The sequence below is a fragment of the Phasianus colchicus genome, chromosome 8 (assembly GCF_987193195.1).
Source record: "Phasianus colchicus chromosome 8, bPhaCol1.hap1.1, whole genome shotgun sequence".
In the NCBI taxonomy this organism is placed as follows: Eukaryota; Metazoa; Chordata; class Aves; order Galliformes; family Phasianidae; genus Phasianus; species Phasianus colchicus.
The window spans coordinates 31,949,627-31,976,737 of NC_143443.1; the positions used below are offsets into that span (position 1 = coordinate 31,949,627).

A 27,111-nucleotide genomic window follows, 5' to 3' on the forward strand; every position below is an offset into this window, starting at 1 on the left:
TCTTACTAAATTCCAATTTTTATAATACTTTCAGTGGGTTGATTTCTCTCTCTTTTTTTTTTTCCTCCTTTTAAAGGCTACATATCAAACAACCACCACATCTTATACAAAATTTCCCTGGCAAGTTTCATGACAACATAGAAATAAATTTGCCTCCTTTGTCCTATAGTTTAACGCAAATTTTCCTTATGGGAATGTGCAAGCTTTCCTTCAGGAAGTATGAAAAATATATTGCAATATGTTAAAAAACTAAATGAAAGCATGTTCTCAGTGTTGGCTATGTTGACCTCTCGCAAAATGGCAAGCAAAGTCATACTTGTTTTTACACTTGCACCCACATATGTTGCACTGAAAAGGATTCTCAAACCCATGACATCCCATGTGAATGGTATAAAGGATATTGTCCGCAAAATACATGTCACAGTGCTGGCAGTGATGCAGAAGCTGGGGGTCCTGAACAGGAAGGGTGGGAGCTGGAGTGCTTGGCTGACTGTTACTTATGCTGGGAGTACTGGTGTGGGCGCTGCGGTCGCTGCTTGGCCCCGCCACCGGGCTGTAGTTCCTTTGGTTGTGTGCAGGCCGGGGATCTGGGCTGGTTGGTGATGAACTCTGAGCAATACTTGCTGACACAGAGGAAACTACAGCGGGTGTAGCAGGCTGCTGCATCATGAAAGGCTTTTCATCTTGGCAGGTAACAACATCAGGAGAGCATCCTCTCTCGTTTTGGTTTTCAGGTGGCAGGCTAGATAACTGTCCAGCTAATGTAGATAGCTGGTTTAAAGGATTATCGACCATGAGGTCCTGTGGGTCTCTTGGCAACCCACTGGTCTGGGATGACTTAGTCATGCTCTCATAAGCTTCAGTCTGGATATTTGGGATTTCATGAGTGAAATCATTCAGGTAGTCTGGTTTGTGAACCACCATAGAAGGTGGACTCAAATTAATTAACGCTCTTCTGCTGTACCCCAAGTTGCTGGTCTTCTTCTGCAGAACCCCCCACATTTTCTTGCTACTCAGGGAAGACCTCGTACCCTTGATAGGCACCATTTTATGTTTACGCCTCCGGTGGTGAGATAAGTTGCTTCTGTCACTGCAGCGGAAGGAACACAATTCACATTTGTATGGTTTTTCACCAGTATGTGATCGCATGTGAGCTTCCAGATGTCGTTCGTAAGCGGATGCAAAGGGACACAAATGGCATCTGTGTGGCTTCTCACCTGGAAAATTAAAAAAGATACTGTGGCATCTCACAGAAGAAGTCTTTTCATGGAAATAGCTAACTGTGTGCTGCTCACCAAATGGCTTAAATTCAGCTTCAGAGTTGTTGCCGGTCTTGAGATTAGCTGGATATTTGGTGGAATAGCGCAGTAAAGTTAGACATGTCTGCCTCTCCTAAGTGAGTGAGCATCAGAAAAAACGTGAGCATAACTAGCAGAGCCAATAGCCTAAGAATTGCAGCAATGATGCCAAGAACCAAATACAGTGATGTCTGTATGGTGCTCTCATTAGATCCAAAATCTACCTCCTCTCTAAAGCATGCAATCAGTTGGCTGCAGTAATGTCTCACTGCTCTTTTAACGTCAAGGAAGGGCATTCTTTTGACATCTTCCACACATTTCTCACTTTTAAACTTCTTGGAATTATTATCCAAGTAACCCATGTACACATACATGTACTCAAGAATTGAATTTTCCTGTGGCTAAAAAGTTACTGAAGAAAACTAAAGCCAGCTAACCACCAGACAACTGCTCTCTCAGTCAGGTACTGTCCTTTCTGACAGCTTGAACTTCAGTCTTCCACTAGATAACACTTCCCACTAATGCTTCTGTAATTGTGTTTTCAAACACAATTCTTTGAAAGCTTTCAAACAATTCCATACATTACCTTTGTAACATCATACTTTGGGTTCTCAATCCTCCTTTCACAGATTCTGAGCTTTCAGCTCGGAAAGCAAATGGTATCCTGGGCTCCATCAGAAGAGGGGCCAGCAGGGACAGGGAGGTGACTGTCCCCCTCTACTCTGCTCTTGTGAGGCCCCATCTGCAGTATTGTGTCCAGGTCTGGAGCCCCCAGCACAAGAAAGACAGGGAGCTGTTAGAGGGGATCCAGAGGAGAGCCAGAAAGATGATCAGGGGACTGGAGCACCTCCCCTATGAAGACAGGCTGAGGGAGCTGGGCTTGTTCAGCCTGGAGGAAAGAAAGCTGCGGGGTGACCTCATTGCAGCCTTTCATACCTAAAGGGAGCCTACAAACAGGAGGGGAATCAACTCTTTGGAATGGTTGATAACACCAGGACAAGGAGAAATGGTTTTAAGTTGAAAGAGGGAAGATTTAGGTTGGATGTTGGGGGGAAGTTCTTTACAGAGAGAGTGGTGAGGTGCTGGAACAGCTGCCCAGAGAGGCTGTGGATGCCCCATCCCTGGAGGTGTTCAAGACCAGATTGGGCAGCTTGGTCTGGTATTAAATGTGGAGATTGGTGGCCCTGCATGTGGCAGGCGGGTTGGAGATACATGATCCTTGAGGTCCCTTCCAATCCTGGAAGGGTGATTCTGGTGATTCTGTGATTGATATCTTATGTGTTTTTAGATTCCATGTGTGGATGGTTAGAAATGCCTTTGCTGTGATTTGATGCATGTCCAGGTGTTGACATGCCACATCATCTTACCTTCCTACCTAGAACAATACGCCAATTTCTAAACTGCTTTTGAGCAACTTCTCTTTGCAAACTGCAAAACAGAAGAGCGTGATCCTTCTCTTCAGCCTTTAAGTTCTTTTGAAGTATTTTCTATCGTTGTGAAAACAGGCCAACAGAACTGCTTTGTGGCTTTCAAAATCCATTATCTACAACAACAAAAGCCAGATGTCTGAATACAGTGAGGGCCACTAATAATGTGCAAGCACTGCACAGGACACACAAGTTGTCACGTGACTAATAGTCACAGAGCCCTTCCCATGACAAAGTTAATGCAGTTCTTATTTCACTTTAAATTGGTGACACAGAAAAAGATCTGTGTGCCATGTTGCAAACCCTTAAACACAGCACAGCCAGTAAACCACTAACAGCACTGCTATTAAGACCCAGCATGAATTTAATTCAGAGTAAATTGCACTTAATAACAGTCATATGGTCATGCCTGTGCTATAATTGCTTTGGTAGATAGCTTGCTGGACTTGCACATTATCCAGGACACATCTGTTTACTTACATCTCTCTGAGCTACAGGTCAGCTCCCAGTTCCCTATTGTAATGCTGGTTCACTCTGAGCTTTCCTAGTCCATGCAATCCATGTCTTAGCCCTTTGCCACGCTTCCTCTCCATGCTTCTGAGCAAAATAAAACAGAGGCCTTGGATCAACTTGCCTTTAAGTAGGACAGTTTCCTTGATCAAACAAGTCATGCATTTACTCTCCAATTTTGGCAACATTTGCAACTGCACTGAGAAGTCACCCATCACATAATGCTCTGCTCTTCCAGCATTTCCCAAAACTTGAAGACAGAGCAAAGATTTTGTTTGAAACAAAGAAAGCATACGAAGAACTGATGGTTTTATGTGTTGTGGGCAACTTACCATCCTGAAGTTCAGGTCTGGGATGATGCTGACAATATTACATGCTACAGCCATGAGAAACAAGTCTGAATGTTAGCCAAGGCACAAACCCTAAGTGTCATGCTTCTCCCCAGAGAGGACCTTCCCGTTAGCAGATGGTACATAGTCCAAAGAAGGCTTGGTTTTGAATAATTAACACTGGGTCAGAAATTTTGATGACATTTCTCAGCACTTCAACTTTTAAATGGAATTCATCTTGTTTTTGTATACTACACTGTACTGAAAAGGTCATAATCTATAGCAGACATTGTTTTGCTAGCTCAAGCCACCAAATGACTTCTGTTCCATAAAGCAGCAGCAGGCTAAGGCATTTGGAGACACAAAAGAGCTGTTAAGATCTAAGAGTATAGAAGAACGTAGACAACTTTCTATAGTAAGGGAAGGAATACTGACACTGTACTGTTACCCACATTCTCACACTTGAAGAAGTAAAGCTTCATTTTTGCTTTTTGGTACAAGAAAGATTTACGACACTTGATATTAAGTAACAATACATTGTTCCAGCCATTCTCTTGGAGGCTCCCCATGCACACAAAGCCAAAGACATCTCAGGAATCAGCAAACACACAATACCACCACCACCAACAACAAAAGTTTTGTCTGCTGAGTAACTCAAAGAAATATCACACTGCTTGAAGATGACAGCTGCTCATATGCAAAACATAACACTCAGTTAACACCGTAGTGCCTCACTGTGAAGTACTGTAGAATATTTCATACCTGTATGAATTCTGATATGCTCTATCAGCCTTGCTGTTCCTTTGCTGGCATAGTTGCAGTAGCGACACTTCAATTTTCCATCAAATGTCCTTTCAAATCCATCCACTAACATTCCTGAGTTTTCATCCAGTGAAACTTCAACAGAAGGATGATCCAGCCCATTCTGATCACCTTCAGTCCCAGCTGTGAATAATGCAACAGATGTTTCAATAGACAATTTCTGCGATAACAGCTGTTGTGCTGTGAGATATGCCAAATCTCTCTGCTTCCATATGCCCTTGCTCATCAAACACACAGAACTATCAGAACAAACCCTAATAAAGATAAGGGTACACATACATCCACTGTGATGTAAAACCTACTACTAGAAGTGCTTCCACATAACAGCAGCAGTGTGCATAATTATCCAGAATGTAGACTGTACAGTCATTTCCCAAAATCCAAAATGTTGATAGGACTGAAGTTGGCTTACCTCCCTGAAGAGTCTCTGCTTCCTTGTCTCCACTAACAGATCCAGAAATCATATTCACATGGTGAGTCTGCTGTGTAAGGTATTCCTGAAAATCTTTTACAAAGTCCAAAGGTTCTGGCTTCTTTTCACCCATATTCCCTCTTTAAGTTTACAACTTCTTGTGCCTAGAAAGAAAAATATGTTCAAATCACAAGTTCCACTGCATTTAAAAGCATTCATAAAACCAAGCTTTTTATAGTGAGGGACTATTTTTATCATGTATCATGTCTAAATACATGAACTGACAACCATAATTTCAGGATATTAATAATCAAGATAATTAAGTATTAGTATGAAAATCACCTGCAGAAACAGGAATATAAGGACTACATAAGAGCAGGTGAAATGACATAATCAAAATCATCAAGAGACTGCAGTTCCCAGCTCGGCAACACAAGCAACTCCCATCATGACCTACCTGAGTTTAATATCTTTATTAACAATCCTGATGAGGGGATTGAGTGCACCATCAGCAAGTTTGCAGACTACACCAAGTTGGGAGGGAGTATTGATCTGCCTGAGGGGAGAAAGGCACAACAGAGGGATCTGGATAGGCTGGATCGATGGGCCAAGGTTATGATTCTATGGGATGGTTTATTCAGCACCTGACCTGATAGCTGCTGATGGGTATCACCTGTCTCAAAGGGAGAAACGATCCTTGCCCAGGAGCTAGCAGGGCTTGTGGAGAGGGCTTTAAATATGAAGGGGGAAGGAATTAAAACCAGGCCTGCTAGAGATGAGCCTAGGGAAGTGATAATGGGATTATGGGTGGGGCAAGGGGCTCAGCTGAATTGCATCTACACCAGTGCGTGAAGCATAGGCAACAAACAGGAGAAAATGGAAGCCATTGTGAGGCAGGCAAACTATGCCTGAGTTGCCATTACAGAAACATTGCTCCCATGGCTGGAGTGCTGCAATGGATGGCTACAAGCCCTTCAGAAAGGAAATGTAAGGAAAGAGGTGTGGTGGTGTGGTTCTCTATGTTAGAGAGTGTTTTGATGTTATTGAGCTTGTGGCTGGGGAGGATAATGTTGAATCCCTATGGGTAAGGATCAGGGGAAGGGCTGACAAGGCGGACATCCTGACGGGGGTCTTTTATAGACTACCTAACCAGGATGAAAAGACAGATGAGGTGCTCTATGAGCAGCTGGCAGAAGCTGTATGGTCACCAGCCCTTGTTCTCATGGGGAACTTCAACTTCCCTGATCTATGCTGGGAATACAACACAGCACAGAAGAAGCAGTCTATTAAGTTTTTAGAGTGTGTGGAAGATAGCTTCCTTCTGCAGCTGGTGAGAGCCCAGCAGGGGAGGTGCCCTGCTAGACCTGCTGTTCATAGAGAAGATCTGGTAGGAGATGTGAAGGTTGGAGCTGTCCTTGGACAGAGTGACCATGAAGTGGTAGAGTTCTCAATTCTTGGTGGAGCCATGGGGAGGGGACAGCAAAACTGCTACCTTGGAATTCCAGAGAGAAGATTTCATATTGTTCAGGAGACTAGTACAGAGGGTCCCTTGGGATTCAGTCTTGGTGGGTAAAGGGGTCTGGGAAGGCTAGTCTCTCCTCAGGAAAGAAGTCTGAAAGGTGCAGGAACAGGCTATCTATCCCCCTGAGCTACAAGATGAGCCAGTGGGGAAGAAGGATGGACAGGGAGCTTTTCCTGAGGCTCCAAGAGAAAAAGAGAATCTACCTCCCATGGAAGAAGGGAGAAGCTGGCAGCCCATGGCTTGGACAGGTACATCTTTGCTGGGTAAGGAGCTGGCTGGAGGGCTGGGCCCAGAGAGTGGTGCTGAATGGAGTTAAATCCAGTTGGTGACCAGTCATGAGTGGTATTTCCCAGAGGTCAGTGTTGAGGCCTGTCCTCTTCAACATCTTTACTGATGACCTGGACGAGGGCATGGAGTGCACCCCCAAAGTTTGCAGATGACACCAACGTGGCAGTGTCAATCTGCCTGGAGGTAGCAAGGCCCTACAGAGGGATCTGGATGGCTGAGCTGCAGCCAATGCGATGCGGTTCAAGAAGACTAAGTGCCAGGTCCTTCACTATAGCTACCGCAACCCTAGGCAATGCTACAGGCTTGGGGCAAGGTGGCTGGAAGACTGTGTACAGGAAATGGACCTGGGGGTATTGGTCAATTGGTGAGCCAGCAGTGTGCCCAGGTGGCCAAGAAGGCCCATGGCATCCTGGCTTGTATCAGAAATAGCGTTGCTAGAAGGAGCAGGAAAGTAATTGTCCCTCTGTATTCAGCACTGGTGAGGTACTGTGCTCAGTTTTGGACCCCTCTCTCCAAGAAAGACGTCAAGGCCCTGGAGAGTAGGGCAACTAAGCTGTGAGAGGTCTGGAGCACAGGCCTTGTGAGGAGCAGCTGAAGGAGCTGGGATTGTTCAGTCTGCAGAAAAGCAGGCTTGGGAGACCTCAATGCTCTCCGTAACTACCTGAAGGGAGGTTGTAATGAACTGGGGGTCGGCCTCTTCTCTTGTGTAATTGGTGATAGGACTAGAAGGAATGGCCTCAAGTTGCATTAGGGTAAATTCAGGCTGGTCGTGAGGAAATACTGCTTTTCTGAAAGAGTGGTCAGGTGCTGGAATGGGCTGCCCAGGGAGGTGGCAGAGTCACCGACCCTGGAGGTGTTCAAGGAACATTTAGATGCTGTGTAGAGGGACATGGTTTAGTGAGAACTATTTATGATATGTAGATGGTTGGACTGGATGATCTTGTAGGTCTTTTGCAACCTTGGTGTTTCTATGACTCTATGCTCTATTTATTTTCCCTAATTGATTGTACCTGAACTTTAGTTTCCTACTCCTGTTATGTCAGACAAAACAAAGAGCAGAGATTCCCCACTTCTCTGAAAGGGAAAAAAAAATAAAGAGAAGAAAGAAATACATTATTCTTCCCAACCTCCATGGGTTGTAAGAAAGAAGCTTGAAAAAATTATATATATTTTGGAGAACAAATTCTAATATTCTAGTGCTATACATTTTATTAGCATTCAGCATTGCCAGTAAAAGCATTACAAAGTTTCATCTGCTTTATCTATCTCACCAGAGGACAATTCCATGTACCTGATAGTTTGAATATTGTTTCCAGTGAAGAAATGGTTCCAAAGAAACCAGAGACTGATAATTCTGCCATAGCATCTGTTTTGCTGTCTCACGTTGGGGAGTGACTACAGAACTAGGACAGAAAAAAAGCCTTGGAGAGAGTAGTGTTTCTTTCATCCCAAAATCTTAGCTTCCTGTTCTGCAGTGGTCTTAATCCACTTAATTAGTATGCATTGAAATAATAAAAATATTCACCAGAAGTGACTTGTCATGCTTTTTTTCTGGGACTGTACATGACAAATCTTTAAAGCCTTAATTTGCAATGAATTTGTGAATACAGAAGTCAGGCTCAAGTGGAAAGAGGCAAACGGGCCTGTCACATTACTGATCCAGCAGATTATAATCAGCATCATTTACTGTGCTACTTTTTCCATAAGAACATCATTGTTTTCCAATAGTTACTACATAAAACACTAGGTAAGCTATGAAAACTTAAGTTATGAATTCAAAACCATATTCAACAACAAACATTCTCCTGCCTTTTTAAAATTATTTGCAAGCATTAATTCACCTTTTGTATCCATTTCACACCTCTGTAACAGTTGTCGTTAACACTGTTCTATTAGTTTTGACCACATCATCACATATCAATTTTGCATACCTTTCTTTTTTGATGTCACCAGCCTGATGTAAGCTTAGGTCAATTTGTGTTCTATTTGTTGGTGTCTCCTGCAGTGAGGGGAAAAAAAAAAAGGACATCAAGACATGAATTATAGATATGAAAGGGGTATACAGGGCAATGTGGTACAGTGATGACCAGGCTTCCTTCTAGCAAGTTAAGAAATTAGACTGGGAAAATATAATGTTTTGGGGGGTTCTCCTTTCTCTATGTCACCAACTCAAGCGGGTGTAGCATTCTTTTTCATTTTGGCATAGGTAAATTGCCACAATTTGACAACAAACCTCTATCTCTTTATACACAAAAGAACCTTCTCTGAGAGAGTTTGTTTTACAGCAGATACATGCCTTACAGCTCTCCTTTCCAGGGAAGAATGATAGTAGGTCAGACTATCACATACTAGTAAATGCAACTTTAATTATTAGAACCTGAGCAGAGCAGCTCACATTTCATGTACTCGAATGAGCTGAGCACATCAGACACTTTCTCTTTTTTCCCTGTAAAGGTTTTCACAGGCAACCATACCTTCTGTAGCTCTGAGCAGAATGTGGATTATTGGCTTGCTACACTGTTGTTCCACGTAGCATTGGTTGCAGTGCTACTTGCCAGGCTTATGGTGGACAAACTGCTGTAGGACTTGAACCCTCTTCACAGAATCACAGAATGGGCAGGGTTGGAAGGGACCTCAAGGATCATGAATCTCCAACCCACCTGCCACATGCAGGGCCACCAACCTCCACATTTAATACTAGACCAGGCTGCCCAGGGCCCCATCCAATCTGGCCTTGAACACCTCCAGGGATGGGGCATCCACAGCCTCACTGGGCAGCCTGTGCAGCACCTCACCACTCTCACAGTAAAGAACTTCTCCCTGACATCCAACCTAAATCTTCTCTCCCTCAACTTAAAACCATTTCCCCTTGTCCTGCTGTTATCTACCCTTTGAAAGAGTTACCCACACCTGCGTCCCAGTCTCTAGATACTAAGTTTTCATCCAAGCAAAATACACTTCAGTGGAAGGCACAGAGCCTTGCAGTGCACAGGGACACCCACAGCTCCATCAGGTGCTCAGATCCCATCCCCTGACCTTGGGTGCCTGCAGGGATGGAGCAAAGCCATTTCTTGGGCAGCCTGAGCAGTGCCTCACCAACCTTATAGTGAACATTTCCCTTATATCCAGCCTGAATCTCCCCTTCTTTGGTCTGACACCATTTCCCCTAGGGGTGCTGCAGCAGACCCACTGTCTGTGTATGGCACAGCCCTGCAGGCTGCTCCCAGCTCTCCCCACGACTCTGCCACGAGAAACCATTCAGACGCCACAAAATCATCAGTAAATTGTATTTAGTTCAAAAAAACCCAACCCACCAACACATCATACTTCAGGAACTGCGGCTGTAGGAGAACAGCGTGACAGGACTAACAGCACACACCCGCGTCCCATTTACTTTTAAGGAATCAGAAAGGAAAAAAAAAAAAAAAAAAAGGGGTGTGGCAGAAGAGCCGCCTGTCACAACCTCATCTTCTCCCGTATAATACGAACGGAGGCGGAAGGCCCCGAGCCGGCAGCTCCCACAGCGCGGGGCTCCATCCCCACAGCACCGCCGCCTCAGCGCCAACCGGCCCGGGAAGCGTCCGCCTCAACCGCCGACCTGCCCTGTGTGAGGTGGCTGCGCTGCTTCACCCCTCCGCCCGCCCCTCAGCTGCACGGCCCGGCGCTCGGCCAGCAGCCCGCCTCAGGAGCCCGCCTCACGGCCGCGGAGCTGGCAGCCCCCACTCACCGCCGCCGCCCCGCGCCGCGGCCGCCCCTTGCCGCCGCCGCCGCCATGTTTGTTGTGCCGCCCGGCGGCCCCCCTCCCCGCCTCTCCGAAGTCTCGCGAGACAGCGCGGAGGGGGCGGGCAGCGGGCCGGCATGGCGGCGGCGGGAGCTTGGCTGAGGAGCGGCGCTAAGGTGATGCGCGGGCTGAGGGCCGCCCGCCTGCTGCTGCTGCGAGGGGTCGGTGGTGGTGAGGGAGAGGGCCGAGCGTTGCCTTGCTCGGAGCGGATCTGTCTGCGGGTTGCCACGCGGGCTCCATCTCAGGGCGGTGCTGGTGACGTGAAGCAGCCCCGTTGTGCTGTTGGAGTGGCGGAGCTGGGCTCAGGGCTGCTGCTTTGAGCGCCGGCTCTCACCAGGCCTCTGGCGTGGATGCCAGGAGCTGCTGCAGCACGGTGATGGACGCTGAACTGCTGGCTGTGCGAAGCTGCTTCCCTGCGCGGCCCCTTGCGCTTTGCTTGTCCGTGCCGAGCTGCTGCTCGGCCGAGCTCACCCAGCTGCCTGTCTTCATTTGGGACAAGTCTCTGTATTTTTCTCTCTGGTTGGTAAATGTCTGCTCCGCACTGTGAGCGGGGCAGGGAGCGCTGTGTGCATCCAGCGATGCGTTCAGCTGTCCGTAAGTCTGCATCCCAGTGCTGAGAGCCACCAAGGGAGCTGTGGTGACACCCAGAGTGTTAATAGAAATTGCTGCAGCAGTACTGGCTCTGTACCTGCTGTCAGCCTCAGGATCGTGCTTAGCTTGGATTTTTTTCCTCTATAAAGCCGCTCTTAGTTTGCTTTTCTATGAAGGCCTGTGGTGGCTCCAGTGACTTAATTTGAAAGTGTTGCAGTTGTTGCTGCTCATATAGTATTCCTGAATCAGTCTCAGTCAGTGTTTGTTTTATGTGACCTGTGGTGTTGGATACAAACAAACAGCAGTGCCTGTCTTCTGCATTGCAACTCCTTTTGTTTTCTTCGGGTTGTCCATGGCTGTTTGGAGTAAAGTTCCTTACTTGCGATAGGCTTGGGCGTCTTGTTGCTAAGACAAAAGGAGTCCACAGATCTGTTTTACGTCAGCTCTTCAGTCAGTGTGGTATTGAAGTCAGCATGGAAGAGTAAATATTGGAAGGATCAAAGGAATTTTTAATTCCCAACCTCAAAATTCCTGCTGGTTTTTGAGAAATGCTGCAATCGTAATGTGCACTGCTAACTTGTCCTGCTTTTTGTGAGCTGGGAGCACTCTGCTTACAGCACAGTCTGTCATCAGCTCACTGTGGGGTTAAGAGTGCATGCTAGCAAAAATGTATCTTAGCAGGAGCTGCTCATATATGCGTTATTCTTATGGCACAGCTGTGTCTCTGCTAGGGGTTTCTGTCAGCAGCTGTCTTGATAAGAAGTGAATGTCTGCGCTTCAGTCTGGCAGCAACAGTGGCAGAAATCTGTAGCAAAGATCTGATGGGACAACAACAGCCACAGGGTGCGTTGGGTTCAGGGAGCTGTGAGGGCAAAGCCACCTTTCTGTCTCGTCTCTTGAGCTCAGTTGGTCGGACTGTTCTTTTTTGGGTACTGCTTTTGAATAGCACAAAATAAATTTTGCAGCAGGCTCCACACATTAACCTGTTGCTTTTTGAGCCAGCTCATGTTTGCTATGTTAATTGCATTACCTACCTGAGCATTCTTTGAACAGAAAGTAGTTCAGAGCTCCCCAAGATGTAAAACTCGTTCTTTCACATTATCTCTATTTGCTCAGCTGATGATCACTGTGTGCAATTTGCTCCCAACAGCCACTCTGTGTATGCTGTTATTTTTGTAACTTCCTTGATTTTACCATGTGTGCTTAACACAGTTCCACCTGCAGTAAAATGCTGTTTAATACCTCTACTCTCTTGGGTGGATACACACTGCTTCTTGATGTCATTTGAGATTGTTTTATATCGTGGATGAAAGGAGAGACACTTAAGAGAGGGGTGAGGTTAATCATTCAGGTTTAGTGCTCCTGTACTTTTTAAATAAATCAACCAAGATGTTAATAATTAGTTACAGAGCACTATCAATATACTAGCTGTAGGATTTAAACTATATAGAAAGTTTCAAATACCTAGTGCTTGGATTGTGAATTGTTTGCTCTGAAAATCAGCCAGTGATAAGTAAGATTTCGATTGGAACAGAAAAATACACAGCGCTGTTGAAGTCATGCCCTTTCACAACACAGTAATCAGAGAAAGGTCTGTCATTGCTTTGAAAGTGAGAGTTTCTGGTCCCTAGAAAATCAGAGAAAGTTAAGTCTGTTATTAAAGTTGAGTGGAAAAAAATGTTGTTTTACATGAATATTTAAGTAGTCTGCAGACGTGAATTCTGTTAACTGTTCTGACATTCTGTATTTATTTTTAACAGCTGAAAAGAAATGTGCCAGCATACTTGGCAGCCTCTTGGAGGGCTTCTCAGTGTGTCTATAGATCCTCCAAATCAGAACTTATGCCAAATGTGACAACTGATGGATTCATCTGTGCTCCGCTTCAAACATTCACTGAAGAGGAGACGATGCTGAAAAATATGGGTACCTATTTTCTGCGTGGTTAAAATTCAGAAATGCCTAACTAGAAGGGAAATCATACCTTAAACACATTTTTTGTCATTTAATACCAATTAAATCTCTAGCTGAGATAGTTTTGTTGAATTTTGCTTAATTTTTAAATTGCTGTAGATCACAAGAGAAGAATGCAGTGTTGTTTTGGTCCTTCTTCCATGTTACCAGAGCACAAGTGCACATACCAGAGTGCAGTTTACTCTGCGTGAGTAAATATTAGCTGTTTGAAACTGTTGTTGTCGCAGCAGTGAAGTTGCCTGGTGTTATCTCACGCCCTTTCAGAAGTGCTTGGTTCAGCTGTGGGTCACTGCTCCAGCTGGTTGTCAGAGGTTTCACCTATCCCCTGATGGTGACAGATGTGATGTGTGCCTACCACGTAGTCAGGCCTGCATGAGGAAGATTTTGGCGCAGAGGGGTCAGAGTGAGAACCTTCATGTGTAGAAGAGATCTCTAAGATTCAGGTTGAACAGGAGCAGTCTGCTTATCTCATACACTCAACATGTGTTAAAGCCTTAAGACTGCGCAAGTGAGAAGCTGAATTTGTAAAGAAGATACAGCTAACAAAATAAGGGGCATATTGGGAATCTTCCCCTCCTCCCCCTTTTTTTTTCCCAGATAATTGCATGTAAGTGTATTTGATTTGTGTTTTGAAGCTTCTAAATTTAGAGAAAGTACTTGTTTTAGTTCACAAGCTTGTAAAGTGAATGATAACTGAACATTGTGGTGCATTACTTTGTTTCACTTCTTGTCTTTTTATTAAATTGCCTGGGAATGTCAGAATAGAGGCATAACCTCTCAGAAGTGTGATATTTGAGTGATCCTCAAGTAGAGTGTTAGGATACTTACGTGCTTTCTTTCTTCTTTCATTACAGTGAAAAGATTTGCTCAGGACCGAGTTGCACCTCTGGTACAAAAAATGGATGAGAATTCGAAAATGGAAGACTCTGTAATAAAGGGATTGTTTGAACAAGGGGTCTGCACATTTTTACTTTTACTTTTATTTAGTCAAAAGGAACACCAGTAATATGAGTTTCTAACTGTCCACTTTTCAGATTTTTAGATTAAAAGATTGTGAGAGAGAATTCATTTGAGCTAATGAATCATTGGAAAATTTGGGGTTTATCAACAGAAAGGCAGTTTTATTTTCTTTTTTAATCTCTCTTCATGTTTTACTGTGATATTCTTTCCATCTGTCCCACTCTTATACAGCATTCTTCAAATTATCTTTGAGTTCTTTATCTTTACCAACTTTTCGTTTTTTTTCTTGGACAAGAATAATTGCATGCAATACTAGGACCAGCATAACTGTAAGTGTCACTGGAAAAGGGCATTGAGAGTCTTCCATATCCATATCAGGCAGCTGCAGGAGCTTCTGTTTATCATTCCTGCGTTCAATTGTAGCCTTTCCTGCTATCAAACCTCATTTATGATGAAAACATCATTTTCTACAAAGACAACTCTAAATGATGGACCTATATTGAAATTGCAAAGTGATCATAGAATGGCCTGGGCTGAAAAGGACCACAGTGATCATCTGATTTCAACCCCCCTGCTATGTGCAGGGTTGCCACCCACCAGACCAGGCTGCCCAGAGCCACATCCAGCCTGGCCTTGGTGATGTTTGGCCTGTATTCTGCTTTTGTGAATTATTTCTTGCACGGGTTGACTCTTCTTTGATAATTCTTTTTAGATTGTAGATGGTATTGTAAGGAACTGCATCTTTAAGAAAGGACCTGGAAATGCTTACTTGTTGTAGTTTTTATTTTAGCCTTTTAAGTATTAGCTTTGGGTAACAGATTAATGAGAACTCATGAGAAAGGCTAATGTATTTGCATCTTTTCCATTTCAGCTGATGAGTATTGAGCTTGGGGAAGAGTATGGAGGAACTGGAGCTTCATTTTTTTCCGTCATATTGGCAGTAGAAGAATTGGCCAAAGTTGATCCAACTGTAGCTCTGATGTGTGAACTCCAAAATACCCTGACAAATAGGTTATTTACCACATATGGAACAGAAGAACAAAAGAAAACCTACTTGCCTAAAGTGTCTAAAGATACAGTGAGTCAGCATCTCATGTTACTATAATATAGGATAGTTTTCAGAAGTCACATAATAGTAGTGGTTGGGTGTTTTTTTTTTTCTCAGTAACTAAATGGGTGACTGCAGCAGTGGAAAATATCTTTGTACGTGAACTTTGAAACACTGAGAGCTGTGGTGGTAAAGATGCATCCTGATATCAGTAGATGAGAGGTAAAAGAAGAAAGGGTCTCAGTTCCATAAAAATTTAAGTTACTGTGGAAAAAATCTCTAAAGCAGTTGACTGCAAGAGATATGGAATTATATGGTGTTTCTGTTGTTAACCTCCATACCTGAAACTTAATTACTTTGAAGTGGTAGGTTAAAAAGTTTGAATTCAAGAGGCTTGTGCTTGCCAATAACTATTTTTGTTGCAGAATTCCTAAAATGAATTTTTCCCTTCAATTGACAGATAGGCAGTTTTTGCCTGTCAGAGGCTGGATCTGGCAGCGATGCTTTCTCTTTGAAGACTCGTGCTGAAAAGAAAGGAGACTACTATATTATCAATGGCTCAAAGATGTGGATTACCTTAGCAGAACATGCAGGGGTTTTCTTTGTGATGGCAAATACAGATCCTGCCTCAGTAAGTTGCTAAAGAATAATGTTATTTTCAATGACAGGTTATGATATATGATACTGTGAATTTTATATTAATAGTCTGATGTTAAAGGCTTTTATTCTTTGCACTCTTTCCTAGCTGAGAACAAACCTTAAGTGTTTTCCAACAAAAATGAGAACTTGCTGAGCAATTTAATAAATTCCTTCCACCAGGGAAAATAAAAATGTCAGAGTCATAATTACTTGATGACAAGCACAGCATGCATTGGTCTTATTCTGAGTAACAGAAGAACAGATTATTTGTGACACTTCTGGCCCAACTGACAAGTTGCTGTTTTGCAAGGCAAAACAGAGCTTAGGCTACATACACCAAATAATTAACAAGTACACATTAATAAAGTTCAGATTAAAAGAAAAAGAAAACCAAACCCGTATCTGAATATTCATGTTTCAAGTTTTGTCATTTACTAATTTGGATATTGGTGGTAAAGACTCATAAATCAACTGCAAGCTTTAAAGTACCACAAAGTAGAGAATCCAATACAAAACTAAATTGTTTAAAACTTCTTCCTATATCTTTTTCTTAAAAAAAAAAAAAAATTACTTGAAGACACTTATTTCTAAATTAAAATTCAAACTCTGACTAATAAAAAAACCTTTGTTTCCTTTCACTGGATAGAACATTTGAGTATCGTGTTGTTTTCTGAAATTTTGTTCATTTCATTACAATCTGGTGGGTGATTTGAGTATTTCATAACCTGAACATACATTTGATAAGTCATTTCCATATTTGTTAGCTGTTGCCCCTTGCTTATAGTCTGGAGTTGTTACTCTGTGTAGCATTTTGAAAGAATATGTTTTGTCCATTGAAGTTAGAAATTTGATTTTACGTTAATATTCAAGGAGACTGAAAGTCATTGATTTTCAAAGATTAGCTAACAGTTAACAATAGTACATATAAGAGAACAGGCCACTGTAGATCTGTATACCATTAACTCTTTAACTTGCAGTGCACTACATGATGTTATGACGTGGAATACTGATAACAGAAATCATAAAACCATGACAGAGTGGAAATGCTAGTCTTCTCTTTAATAAGGATACAACTCTCACAAGGACCACAATACTTTTCCTGCTTCATTGTGCCATCCTCTCAACAGGAGGAAGTGCTGTGGGTGGTAGGTTTGGGAAGAGATGAGAACGTGGCCTGGAGGACCTTGCACTTCTCTCCTGGGCCTTCTAGAATGGGGTGTGAGAGACTGCTGTGGTTCTGGCAGGAGGAAATGCTGAGAAAGCATGAATGAGTGAGGGAAAGGAGAGAGAACTGGAAATAAGAATAAATTGCAGAGAGAAAGGGAAAGTGACAGTTATCAGGAATTACTGCTGTACTTCAGGATTTTAAGATTTCAGCTGTGTGAAGACTAAGCCTGTGCATAGAGATGCCAGTATTGAGACTGACTGTACAGTTTATGTATTGTCACATGCATTATTGAGTGTCCTGTCCAAATTGTGATCTGAATATGTACAACAGCCATCATAATGATCTCAGAGTACTTTATAAAATATGTTCCCACTACTTTTTGTAAATGAAAAGGCAGTGGTATTCATGTTCTGCAGACTGGAGTCCCAAAATGAATGTGCCTAGCAATCCTGGATGTCCATTTGGGGCTTTTATAGTACTTACACTGAACTCTGAATATTCAGACACAATTCCCAGTGATAAGTCTCTCTAGTGAGTATTCTTACCTTAAAAGGAAGTGAATATTTGCAGCCTTCCATAGGAAGCACAGCTGGAGTGATTGAGCTTAACTAAAAACTTGCATACTGCAGAATATTCTGACAGGTGGGTTTAGAGCTGTTGAGTCTAAACACACCCTCTGTCTGGCAGCTCACTGTAACTGTACCATGTTCCAACACAGCATTAACTTGTTTTCCCAGTGATTTCTAGTACAGACAGGCACTTTGATCATGTTCCATTGGCATAATACTGGTCTCCTATACTCTCAAGAGAACTTCCAAAATTATTCTATTTTCCACGTGGAAAATAGACATTTTGATAGAGTGTTTGCTTTGGCCTGTGTTGAGCTATAATTAGTAGATATAGGGAGCAGATGACAATGCCAGTCTTATTTAGTAACATATGAAGCAGGTATAAAAAGTCAGCATTGGAATGTGATGTTTGTATAAGCATTTGGTAATACTAGTATAAAAGAACAGTTACTGATTATTATTTTTTTTATTCGTCCTAGGGATACAAGGGAATTACATGCTTCATAGTAGATCGTGACACAGAGGGACTACATGTAGGCAAGAAGGAGGACAAGCTTGGAATCAGAGCATCGTCTACTTGCCCAGTAACATTTGAAAATGTTAAGGTACTGTAGGCTGTTTAGCTATTGAAGCATAACTTGTGTATGATTTGAGCTTGATCACACATAAGGAAAGAACGTTAACTACACTTCCATTTTTTCCTCCCTTTTTCCCCTTCATTGCTTGTTACAGTCATCCCTATTTCTCAGAAATATTCAGGAGGATTGAGTTTTAAGTTATAAATTTTGATACCATTTTTCCTAATTGAATTTATTTATAATCAGTGAATATTCTAATTGGATCTTCTAATATGCAGGTGGTTGGTTTATGTTTTATGCCCTCCTTTACAGGGCAAATTAAAGTAATGATGCAATGATTCACCTATGAACACTTGTAACAGTTGCAAAGCAGAATAGAATACAAATAAATGAGTGATTTTATTCCTTAGGTTCCTGAGACAAATATCCTTGGGCAGATTGGACAGGGCTACAAGTATGCGATTGGAATGCTGAATGGTGGCAGAATAGGGATTGCTGCACAGGTGGGTAAGGTTGTTTAATGCTGAATGCAACCATGATATAACTGAATTTGCACTGAACCTTACAAAGTATTGGTGGCTAGTAAAGATAAACAGTTAAGACACTTTACTAAAAACTATATTGCCACTAGATGTCACTGTCCCTGTGTCTAAATTACAGCAATATACTGAAACAACCAAATAGCAAATGATTAAATCCTTTCTGTGACATAAACAATGCATTTAAACACATTAAATACTAATTAGCTTGTCTTTGGTGGTTAACTTATAGCTTCAGAAATATTTCAACACTTTTGTCGCTTATTGTGTAAATTTATTTTTTGAAGACTAGGTCTCTGGATAATATAATATACTGAAGTGTGTGATATTAATGTTTCTCACTGTGATTGGATGGGATTGCCAAATGTGACCTTAGGCTAACTAATGTTTCCTCACTAGCATTTTTGTTAATAGTTAACTTACTTTTGAAATAAGTATTATGTTTTTTGTAGCAGAAGTGTCCTAGTTCAGTGTTGTGTTTGAAAATTGTATCTTAATGGCATCTTCAAGAACTCATTTGCTCATGTTGGAGTTTTTTCCAAGTGCTGCGTTTTGTTGTAAACTCACTTTGGATCTCAGACTGCTGGTGATTTCAGTGGAAATCAGATACAGTCTTATAATAAAACAGCTTATGACAAGTTTTTTTCTGTATTTTTGAATTTACTTCCTAATAAGTAACGTTTTCTTGGTATTTTGTTGTGGATGTAGTTATGCTGTGTAGGGTGCGATGCATCGGTGCTGCTGATCCTCCCTAACCTTTTCCTCCAGTTTGCAGACAGACCTCTGAATAATCACACCAGGAGTAGTGATCCTTCGAAAACTTAGATTTTTCACATGGCAGTGTGCTATGTTGCTAAATGCATTGGCTTTTCCATCATTTCTAAAAAATATCTGTGATTAAACTTGGCCACATATGGCATTTAAAAACGAGATCCATGGGCTCTGCTATTCCCAGAGATATAAATAATATAGATGCTCTGGCAGTAAAACACATGGTCTAGAATTTAACTTAATTACTTCAAGTTACACTTAAAGCCTAATTAAAAGTTAAGGTCAGGTAGTTGTTATATCTCAGTTACTACTTTTCTGGTAAATGGTGAGAAATATACTTGAATGAACAAGAAGAGCAGTGTTAAAGCCCTGTAGTATTGAATTTAGTTTTGCAGTGTGGTAGGTTTAAAAGATAATTAAAATTACGTAGAAATATAACTATGGCTGTGAAAACAATTTCAGACAGTTTTAGTGCAAGGTAGCTATATACATTGTTAGAGGTGCTGAAGCTGATGAGCTTAGTTCATTCACATGAGTTTATTCAAAACAACAATAAATATCAGTGCAGCTAATGAGCAAAGTACTGCATTATTTTCTTACATTCTTTTCTTAGATAACCTTTTTTGTAGGCATTGTGTTTGGTTTTTTTTCCAGAATTTTAATTGAATAAAGAGTAAATGTCTGAAATCTGAATAACTGTAAAACTCTCTCTTCAGATTCTATATAGAACCTGCATAATATTTTGGATTTGTTTTAGCAATCATTAGATAGGAAGAACATTTTTTTTCTCTTACGGTGAACTTACTGACTAGAAAACTCTCTGCTCTGATCTCTGTAAGGTGCATTCATTAGCTAATTTTTACTAAATATATGCCTTGTCTTTTTTACAGATGTTAGGACTGGCACAGGGGTGTTTTGACCATGCAGTTCCATACACAAAGGAGAGAGTCCAGTTTGGGAAACGTGTATTTGATTTCCAGGTACTTGTTAACAGGCTCATGAGAGGTTTTCTCCAAAACACTAGCAGTGATCACAGTAGATGAAGTTAACAAAACAAGTTACCTGATTTTCATAATTTGTGCTTTTATCTTCTGCCACGGCTTCTCCATACTTGAGAAGAAATTTTCAGAAGAATTTCAGACCAGCATTTGATTTGAAATCACAGAATCACAGAATTGCTCAGGTTGGAAAAGACCTTAAAGATCATCAAATCCAACCACAACCTAACCATACCACCCTAACAACCCTCTGCTAAATCACATCCCTGAGCGCCACATCCAAACTGTTTTTAAACACATCCAGGGATGGTGACTCAACCACTTCCCTGGGAAATATATCAATTCAGTGGGTTTTTTTCAAATAGCATGTAATTCATTCATAATTTTAAAACAGTAGTGTTGTAGCTCATTTTGCTTGCTATTATATTCACTGCCTTGAAAAATACACACTGATTTTAATCTCACAGTATGTTGAGCACATCCCAGTTTTTATTCACTCACATGAGGTGGAGGGGAAGGCCTTTTCCTGGAGACACTGGAAAACGTAGAAAGATGAGGAAAACTTATTGAATTATTCTATTTCCTGTGTTATATAAAGACATTTAGTTTTCCTGATAATATCTGTATCTTAAACTGAAAGACTCTTTGTTGCAAAAATGATGTATAGTTTAATAAGGAAGATGTATAATTGTAATTACTGTAGTAATTTTCTTGTTAAAAGAAACCTACATCTCAGCTGAAGGGAAGGAACATTAATGCTACTGGTAATTTGTACAAATTTTAGGAAGCACCCAGAGATATTTAGAAAATTATTGGAACTGTGTCTTTCAAATGGGAAATTGAATTTTGTAATTGCCAAATTATTCTGTTATTTTGACCTGCCTTTATATTTCTGCTATATGTTTCTGCAAATTTTAAGGAGCAGTGTTAATGTTCTAATAAGATGAAAGATTTCATTGTGTTTTAGGTGCAAGTTAGACTATTAAATACTCATTTTCAATCATCATAATGTTTGTATCTCTTTCCGTAATCCTATTCTTCTTTAATACCTGCCATTTAGAGGTGAATTCCATCACCATTTTCCTTCTTGCTGAATCCATTCATCAGTCACATCCTCTATACTTCTTTCTAAGCCACCCATAGCTTTTGTCTCATGAATATTGGGCATGGGAAGAGGTAGTTGTTGCATTAGTAGTTCTCCATTTTATCTAAGAAGTTTTTTTCATGTCTTTTTTCAGTTAAACTTCATGAGAGAACTAGGTGTGTTGATGTACAACTATTCTCAATAGATAGCTGCCAAGTAAATATAGCACTTTGACCAACTCTTGTCACTGCACTGCTGAGCAGAATGTTGCCATTTGGCTGAGACTTCTTTGGTATTCATGGGTTCAAATAGTTGACTCTTTCCAGTCTGGCAAGAAGTTCCCCTGTACTTCTGAATCCAAGAAGAGGAAAGGAGAAAGAGTGCAATTCCTGAAAGGACTTCAGTGGCTCAGAGATTTCTCAAATTTGTTGTCACAAATGCAGAGCCATGCAGAATTACTGGATTACTATCTTATTACTTTACTTATTACTATCTGGATTACTTATTTTGAGTGTAGATATGTCCTTTTATGGAGAGAAAGGGATTCTTGCTAGAAATTTCACATGAGTACTAAATATTAGTTCTGTCTGACTTGTGATGTGCTTATTACAGGCAATGCAGCATCAGATAGCTCAGGTGGCCACACAGTTGGAGGCTGCCAGGCTGTTGACCTACAATGCAGCCCGTCTTGCAGAAACAGGAAAGCCATTCATAAAGGAGGCTAGCATGGCCAAATACTATGCTGCAGAGGTAATGTACAGCTTTCTACAGTTTATTTCACTGCTGTTTGAAAGTTTCTTCCGTTACTGAACATGCAATTGTTAAGTCGTGTTTTGCTGTGAAATCTGTATTCCTATATTCTGTCATTAAAAGAGAGTGAATTTGTATTTTGACTTATCTAGAGAGATTTCATTCTCTCGGGATTCTTTTTGTGGCTGGAGAAATAAATGGTTCACCTTAGCTGGTCCACAACCCTGGTGCTTAATGTGATTCAGAACTGCATTGCTTCTGTTTCTTTTTAATTGCTGTTTTGCATATTTCCCCTAGTCTATTTCATAGGGTGTCATATGAACTGTTGCAATCATAGTGAATTCTCTGATGTTCTCTAATGTGGAAGAATGTTAATGTATAAAATAACTTGCATAAAATGAGTACAAAAATATCAATCTGTTATTTTTCCACTTATTCTAGTTACTGTTGTAATTACTATTTTGTCTTCGCTTTTAATGACTATAAAGTGTAGCATTGCCGACAAGATGTTGAATCCTGAAATAGTAACAGTTAAACTATTTTCATAGGTTGCAACACTAACTACTAGTAAATGTATTGAATGGATGGGTGGTGTTGGATTCACAAAGAATTATCCAATAGAAAAGTACTACCGTGATTGCAAAATAGGTGAGTGATAGCCTCTAAACAAATGTTTTTTGTGGCATTGATATTATTATACTTTGGACATTAATGACTGGCTAATTTTTAAAGAGATTTTTTCCCTGAGAACTGTAATCAACACTGATTAAAATGTACCTTGTATGTAGTTCTTTGGATTAAAGGTCTGAATGTATGTAGAATATTATGAAGGTTTCCTTGTTTACCAGTGTAACTGCTGAACCTAAGGGTTTGACATTGCTACCATTTGCTGGGATCTTATGTTGATGGTTAGCTTTTTATTGGTTATCTAGGAATTGGTTTTCATGGAAATTTCTTGTCGTTCTGTTGTACCAAAAGAAAAGCATTTTGATTGTCGCAGATAAGATATGAACATCTACATGAATATTAATTCTAGAACTTGTTTAGTAAAGCTTCTCTTTGTAATCGTAAGTGTTCTAGCTGGACTGTTAGAATAATATCTTGATCTCTTGGTGTACTCACCATGATTTTATTGTCTCCTAACTCTTTTTGTTCTGATTTCAGGTACAATATATGAAGGAACTTCAAACATCCAGTTGAGCACCATTGCAAAAAGCTTAGCACAGGAGTATTGAAAGTTTAAGAACTTTGTGACTGTCAACAGAAACAATTTCACTGAGCGTTAATCACTAATTACAGTTTTTTTTGTGTTTATACAAAATCAAAAGTGATATCATAAATAAGTCATCAGAGACAAAATCACAAGGAAAACAGTGAATTCCTCACTTCAGGACAGTGAATGTGTAAATCATGCTAGATCTTGAGTTAAAAGCATCTCTTAGCTGAAATTATTTTGCTGCTTTTGATTATACAAGCACTGTGTCTGAACTTCAAGATTTCAACCTGAAACAAAAGAAATGTTTAAGTTGCCTGATGTAAAAGCTTCTGTTAAGCTGCCTGTGGGAAAGTTCTCTTCGTGTGCAGCCCAACTGTTGCATGGTGTAACGCTTCAGTTTGTTCTTTATGCCTTTTTTTTTTTAGCATGGGGTATGAGGAGAGCTGCTTGGAAATAGGTAAAAGGGATGGTTTTCCTCTTTTGGGGATTGGTGTCTGCGGAGCTGCTGTAATTGGAGTAATTTTTTTTTTTTTTTTCAGCCTTTAGTGTGTTCTTAAGTATATCTTGGTAATTAAGCCCTTCCAGCCCCAGTCTAGTATTGTAAGGTGGATAATGTCCACCTCCCTTTCCAGCATTCACAGAAGTTAAGGGTTTAAATCTAAGAGGCTATTTATAGATATCCTTTTATAAAAGGTTGAGTTGAAATCTTTGTGAAATGGGGTTAAAAAGCTCTACTAGTTCTTCAGAAAGACAGAGGTATAAGCTAGATAATAGGAATGCTGTGATACTACCTCACAGCGGCCTTTCCATGTTCAATGTGTGTTACCAACTTCAGTCCTCAGAACCTCCCTGAGAGTTAGGGAGGGATTATTGATTTTTGGAGGAAAAAAAAAATCAGGGAAGTTTGTGGTTTCTCTGCAACCATTAAGAGACAGTTATCTTCACTGGGGAGAGGAGGAGATAATTTTCTTGATATATTTGCTGTTTTGTACCTCTCTGTTTACTTTAAAATTAGACATTTCCTTTACTTCTGAGGACTCTTCAGTGTTGGAGAACTAATTAACTTAGAGTCAAGAGACTGAAAGTTTATATAATTATGTAATTGCTGTAACTGGCAATGTGTTTCAAGTGTTTTGGGTGGGGAAAGATTGGGTTTCTGTTTTGGCTGACTTAGAAGGATCTCATTTTTAAAGCTTCCTAGTCACTTATGTGTAATATTGAGTGGAGTTTTGAAAGTTCCAATCTGAGACTCCCAGAGAACTTTCTGGCCAGCTTTGGAAAAGGACCCTCAATAGGTATGTTTTGACAAGCACACTGCAGTGCCTTATACAGAGAAACAAGCAAGGAGAAAAGCATCAGTTCTTAAACTTGCTTTAAGCCTCAAAGGGAAGTAACTATTTTAGTGACTGACTTTCCCCACATATACCCTTTGCTTTATTGACAGGCAAAGAACTAATGATAATGATAATTATGCCAAATAAAAAAGCACTTTCCATGTGAGTTTGTTCAAAAGAATTCCTGAAAGTTTCCTCCTTATATATTGTTGTTAAAATACATTTCAGGTTGTTTGCAGACTTTCTTTCAGATTCTAGACTACAGTTAAGACTATGAATACTACAGTGACTAACAGCAGTTACTCTGCTCAAAATAGGCATCTGTGAGACTATGCTGATCGTAATCTTACTATAAATACTTGAGTGTCCTTGATTGCTATGATGCAATGTGCAAATGTGAGAGGCTGTCCTCAGCTGCTCCAGCCTGCTTTGCTAACACAAGTATCAGAGATCAGGTTTTGATCCGTACTGTTTAATGGGTCTTGTAGTACAAGGCAATATCTTAGCTTGGCTTCTTTAGATTTGTGTGAGGCTACAGAGTGAGTGATGGTACTTAACTGACTTAATATAGTGCTAAAAGCAAACCCTTTATTAAGGAAAGTGCAGAGCTCCTTGAAGGACTGCTTAGGGCTGGATGTTCAGCCTCATGTAAAAGGACTGTCTCTTTGTGTAGAACTGTGTCAGGTGTCTATTTAAAATAGGGGGGAAAAAAAGGAAGAAATTCATAATAATGTGATATCTTGCAGTCTGAACTTGGCTGCTGTACTTCAAAAAACTACCTGGACAGCTTCATCAGCAACTCAACAGTTCTTAGAAAGGCAAAGCCAGTCTTTTAGCTAGTATTATGACTGTGAGTATTTCATGTCTCCCTATTCTGTATGCTGTATTCTCCAAATTCTTTCTTTTGAAAGAAATGAATGCATTTGATTTCTGTCTACAAAATTTTGTGGAGGAATATGCGCACAAGTAAACTTCAATCACCGGGTTTCTTCCCAGATTCTACTTTTCCTTAAAAAGGGCACACAACACTGTGTCAGCATTGGCTGTTCTGGCCATTTACTCTGGGAAGAGTTTGTTTGACCCCCTTAAGCCTGCTTCCATGGCTGCATGAATGCAGTTGTTAGTTTAGTAATAAGGTGTGCTCTGTTGTCCAGGAGCTGTTATGAGCTGCCTGTAGCCCCCACCCCTGTTGAGTTTGGACATGCATGTATGGATTGTCATAAATTGCACTTTTGCACTTGGCACTGTTAAGCATAGAACTGTTAATGGCGGTTGGTCCAGTAGGTGTGGGGCAGCAGAGCTGGCATGGTGAATGTTACATGACTTTCTGTGATGAGAGTAGGACTTAAAGCTGCTTCATACACAATATGTATTTATATTAGTGAGTTTTCCTGTATATGTCCTTAGTCATTTCAGTCAGTCTAGTCTATTACCTTGGAACAACATCTTCAGTACTCAAATGCTACATCTAGACTGGTTAGAAGAAAAAACCTTTGCTGAGAATGTGTTAAAAAGTGCCTGAATTTGATATCTGACTAGATACAATGCTAATCTTGTGTATCAGCTGATAGTTCTCTAGTAATCTGTCATTTAAATTTTTAAATTGCAGTTTTTGTACTGAGACAGAATGAATATATCTTCCATCGTATTTCTTTCATGTTACTCCGGTTTGTGATAAAGCTGACGCAGGTATCCACAGAAAGGTTTAATTGTTATCTGGAAAATACTCAAATATAGCCTTTTATATGATGTTTCTGATGCTGTTGTTCTTTCTTGCGTGTTTTCTTTTCCCTGTGTGAAGATTGTGTTAGAAAAGGATGATGTGAAATACAGACTAATTGTTCCACAGGAGCTTTTTACTATGTAAAGAATTTTCTAATTAACATCATATTACTTTTCCATTTAGAAATCTTTTGGTGAGAGACCTATTTCAAGTTCTTCATACCACAATAAACTAGATTTGAAACACAGTCCGGTTCAGAAGCAGCTGTCTGACTTCCTTGGGCTTATTGAATACATGAAAACTGAAGAAACACTTTTCCTTGGCCCCAGAATGTTTTCACTGTACCAATGTGATAAATGTTCTACAAAGAGAATAATGTAAGAGTGGCTAACAGCTGCCAGAAATACTTCATGAATATTTACCTGTTACGTTACCCCTGTGCAAACTGTTGGAGGAGGCACAAATCAAGTGAGAGCTGATGAGACAGGTGAAGATATGCTGCACAATTCCAAAAGTTTGTTATACTGAAATGTAGCGGTTGCAGAGCATTTGACAAGGAGTTGTCTTCTCTGAAATGTAACTCCACAGTCTTAAGTGGAAGGGAATGTTTGGAAGTCTTTCTCGTTTGGACTTGGTTGCCCAGAGCTACAGGTATGCTCTGAGAGAGTGTGCCTGCCTGCTTGGTTCCCCTCTAAGCACTCCTCCCAGGTCTGTGCCAAGGTCAGGCATCAGTGTGTGGCTAATCCTGAGTTGAAGGCTAACAAATAGGAGTGACAATAATTA

At 40.8% G+C, this 27,111-nt stretch overlaps 2 protein-coding genes across 5 annotated transcripts; one reads left to right on the plus strand and one right to left on the minus strand.

The window, feature by feature from the left end:
• IKZF5 (IKAROS family zinc finger 5) lies at window positions 1-10,417 on the minus strand. 2 transcript variants are annotated; one of them, XM_090145622.1, is made up of 6 exons: window positions 10,336-10,417; window positions 8,540-8,607; window positions 7,900-8,011; window positions 4,799-4,962; window positions 4,327-4,509; window positions 1-1,217 (listed from the first exon to the last, which is right to left on the minus strand). In XM_090145622.1, the coding sequence occupies exons 4-6, from the start codon at window positions 4,929-4,931 to the stop codon at window positions 268-270; spliced, it is 1,266 nt and encodes a 421-aa protein (XP_090001748.1). In that variant the 5' UTR covers window positions 4,932-4,962; window positions 7,900-8,011; window positions 8,540-8,607; window positions 10,336-10,417; the 3' UTR covers window positions 1-267. The 2 variants fall into 2 exon arrangements, with proteins under 2 accessions (XP_090001748.1, XP_031453212.1); XM_031597352.2 differs by lacking the exon at window positions 7,900-8,011.
• Window positions 10,096-26,575, plus strand: ACADSB (acyl-CoA dehydrogenase short/branched chain). 3 transcript variants are annotated; one of them, XM_090145621.1, is made up of 11 exons: window positions 10,096-10,220; window positions 12,741-12,903; window positions 13,806-13,906; window positions 14,783-14,989; window positions 15,420-15,590; window positions 17,815-17,940; window positions 18,324-18,416; window positions 20,114-20,203; window positions 21,918-22,055; window positions 22,604-22,703; window positions 23,220-26,575. In XM_090145621.1, exons 2-11 carry the CDS (start codon window positions 12,822-12,824, stop codon window positions 23,288-23,290), a joined length of 1,179 nt encoding a protein of 392 aa, XP_090001747.1. In that variant the 5' UTR covers window positions 10,096-10,220; window positions 12,741-12,821; the 3' UTR covers window positions 23,291-26,575. The 3 variants fall into 3 exon arrangements, with proteins under 3 accessions (XP_090001747.1, XP_031453211.2, XP_090001746.1); XM_031597351.2 differs by lacking the exon at window positions 10,096-10,220 and adding an exon at window positions 10,386-10,505; XM_090145620.1 differs by lacking the exon at window positions 10,096-10,220 and adding an exon at window positions 10,452-10,550.
• Window positions 26,576-27,111: the final 536 nt, after the last annotated feature.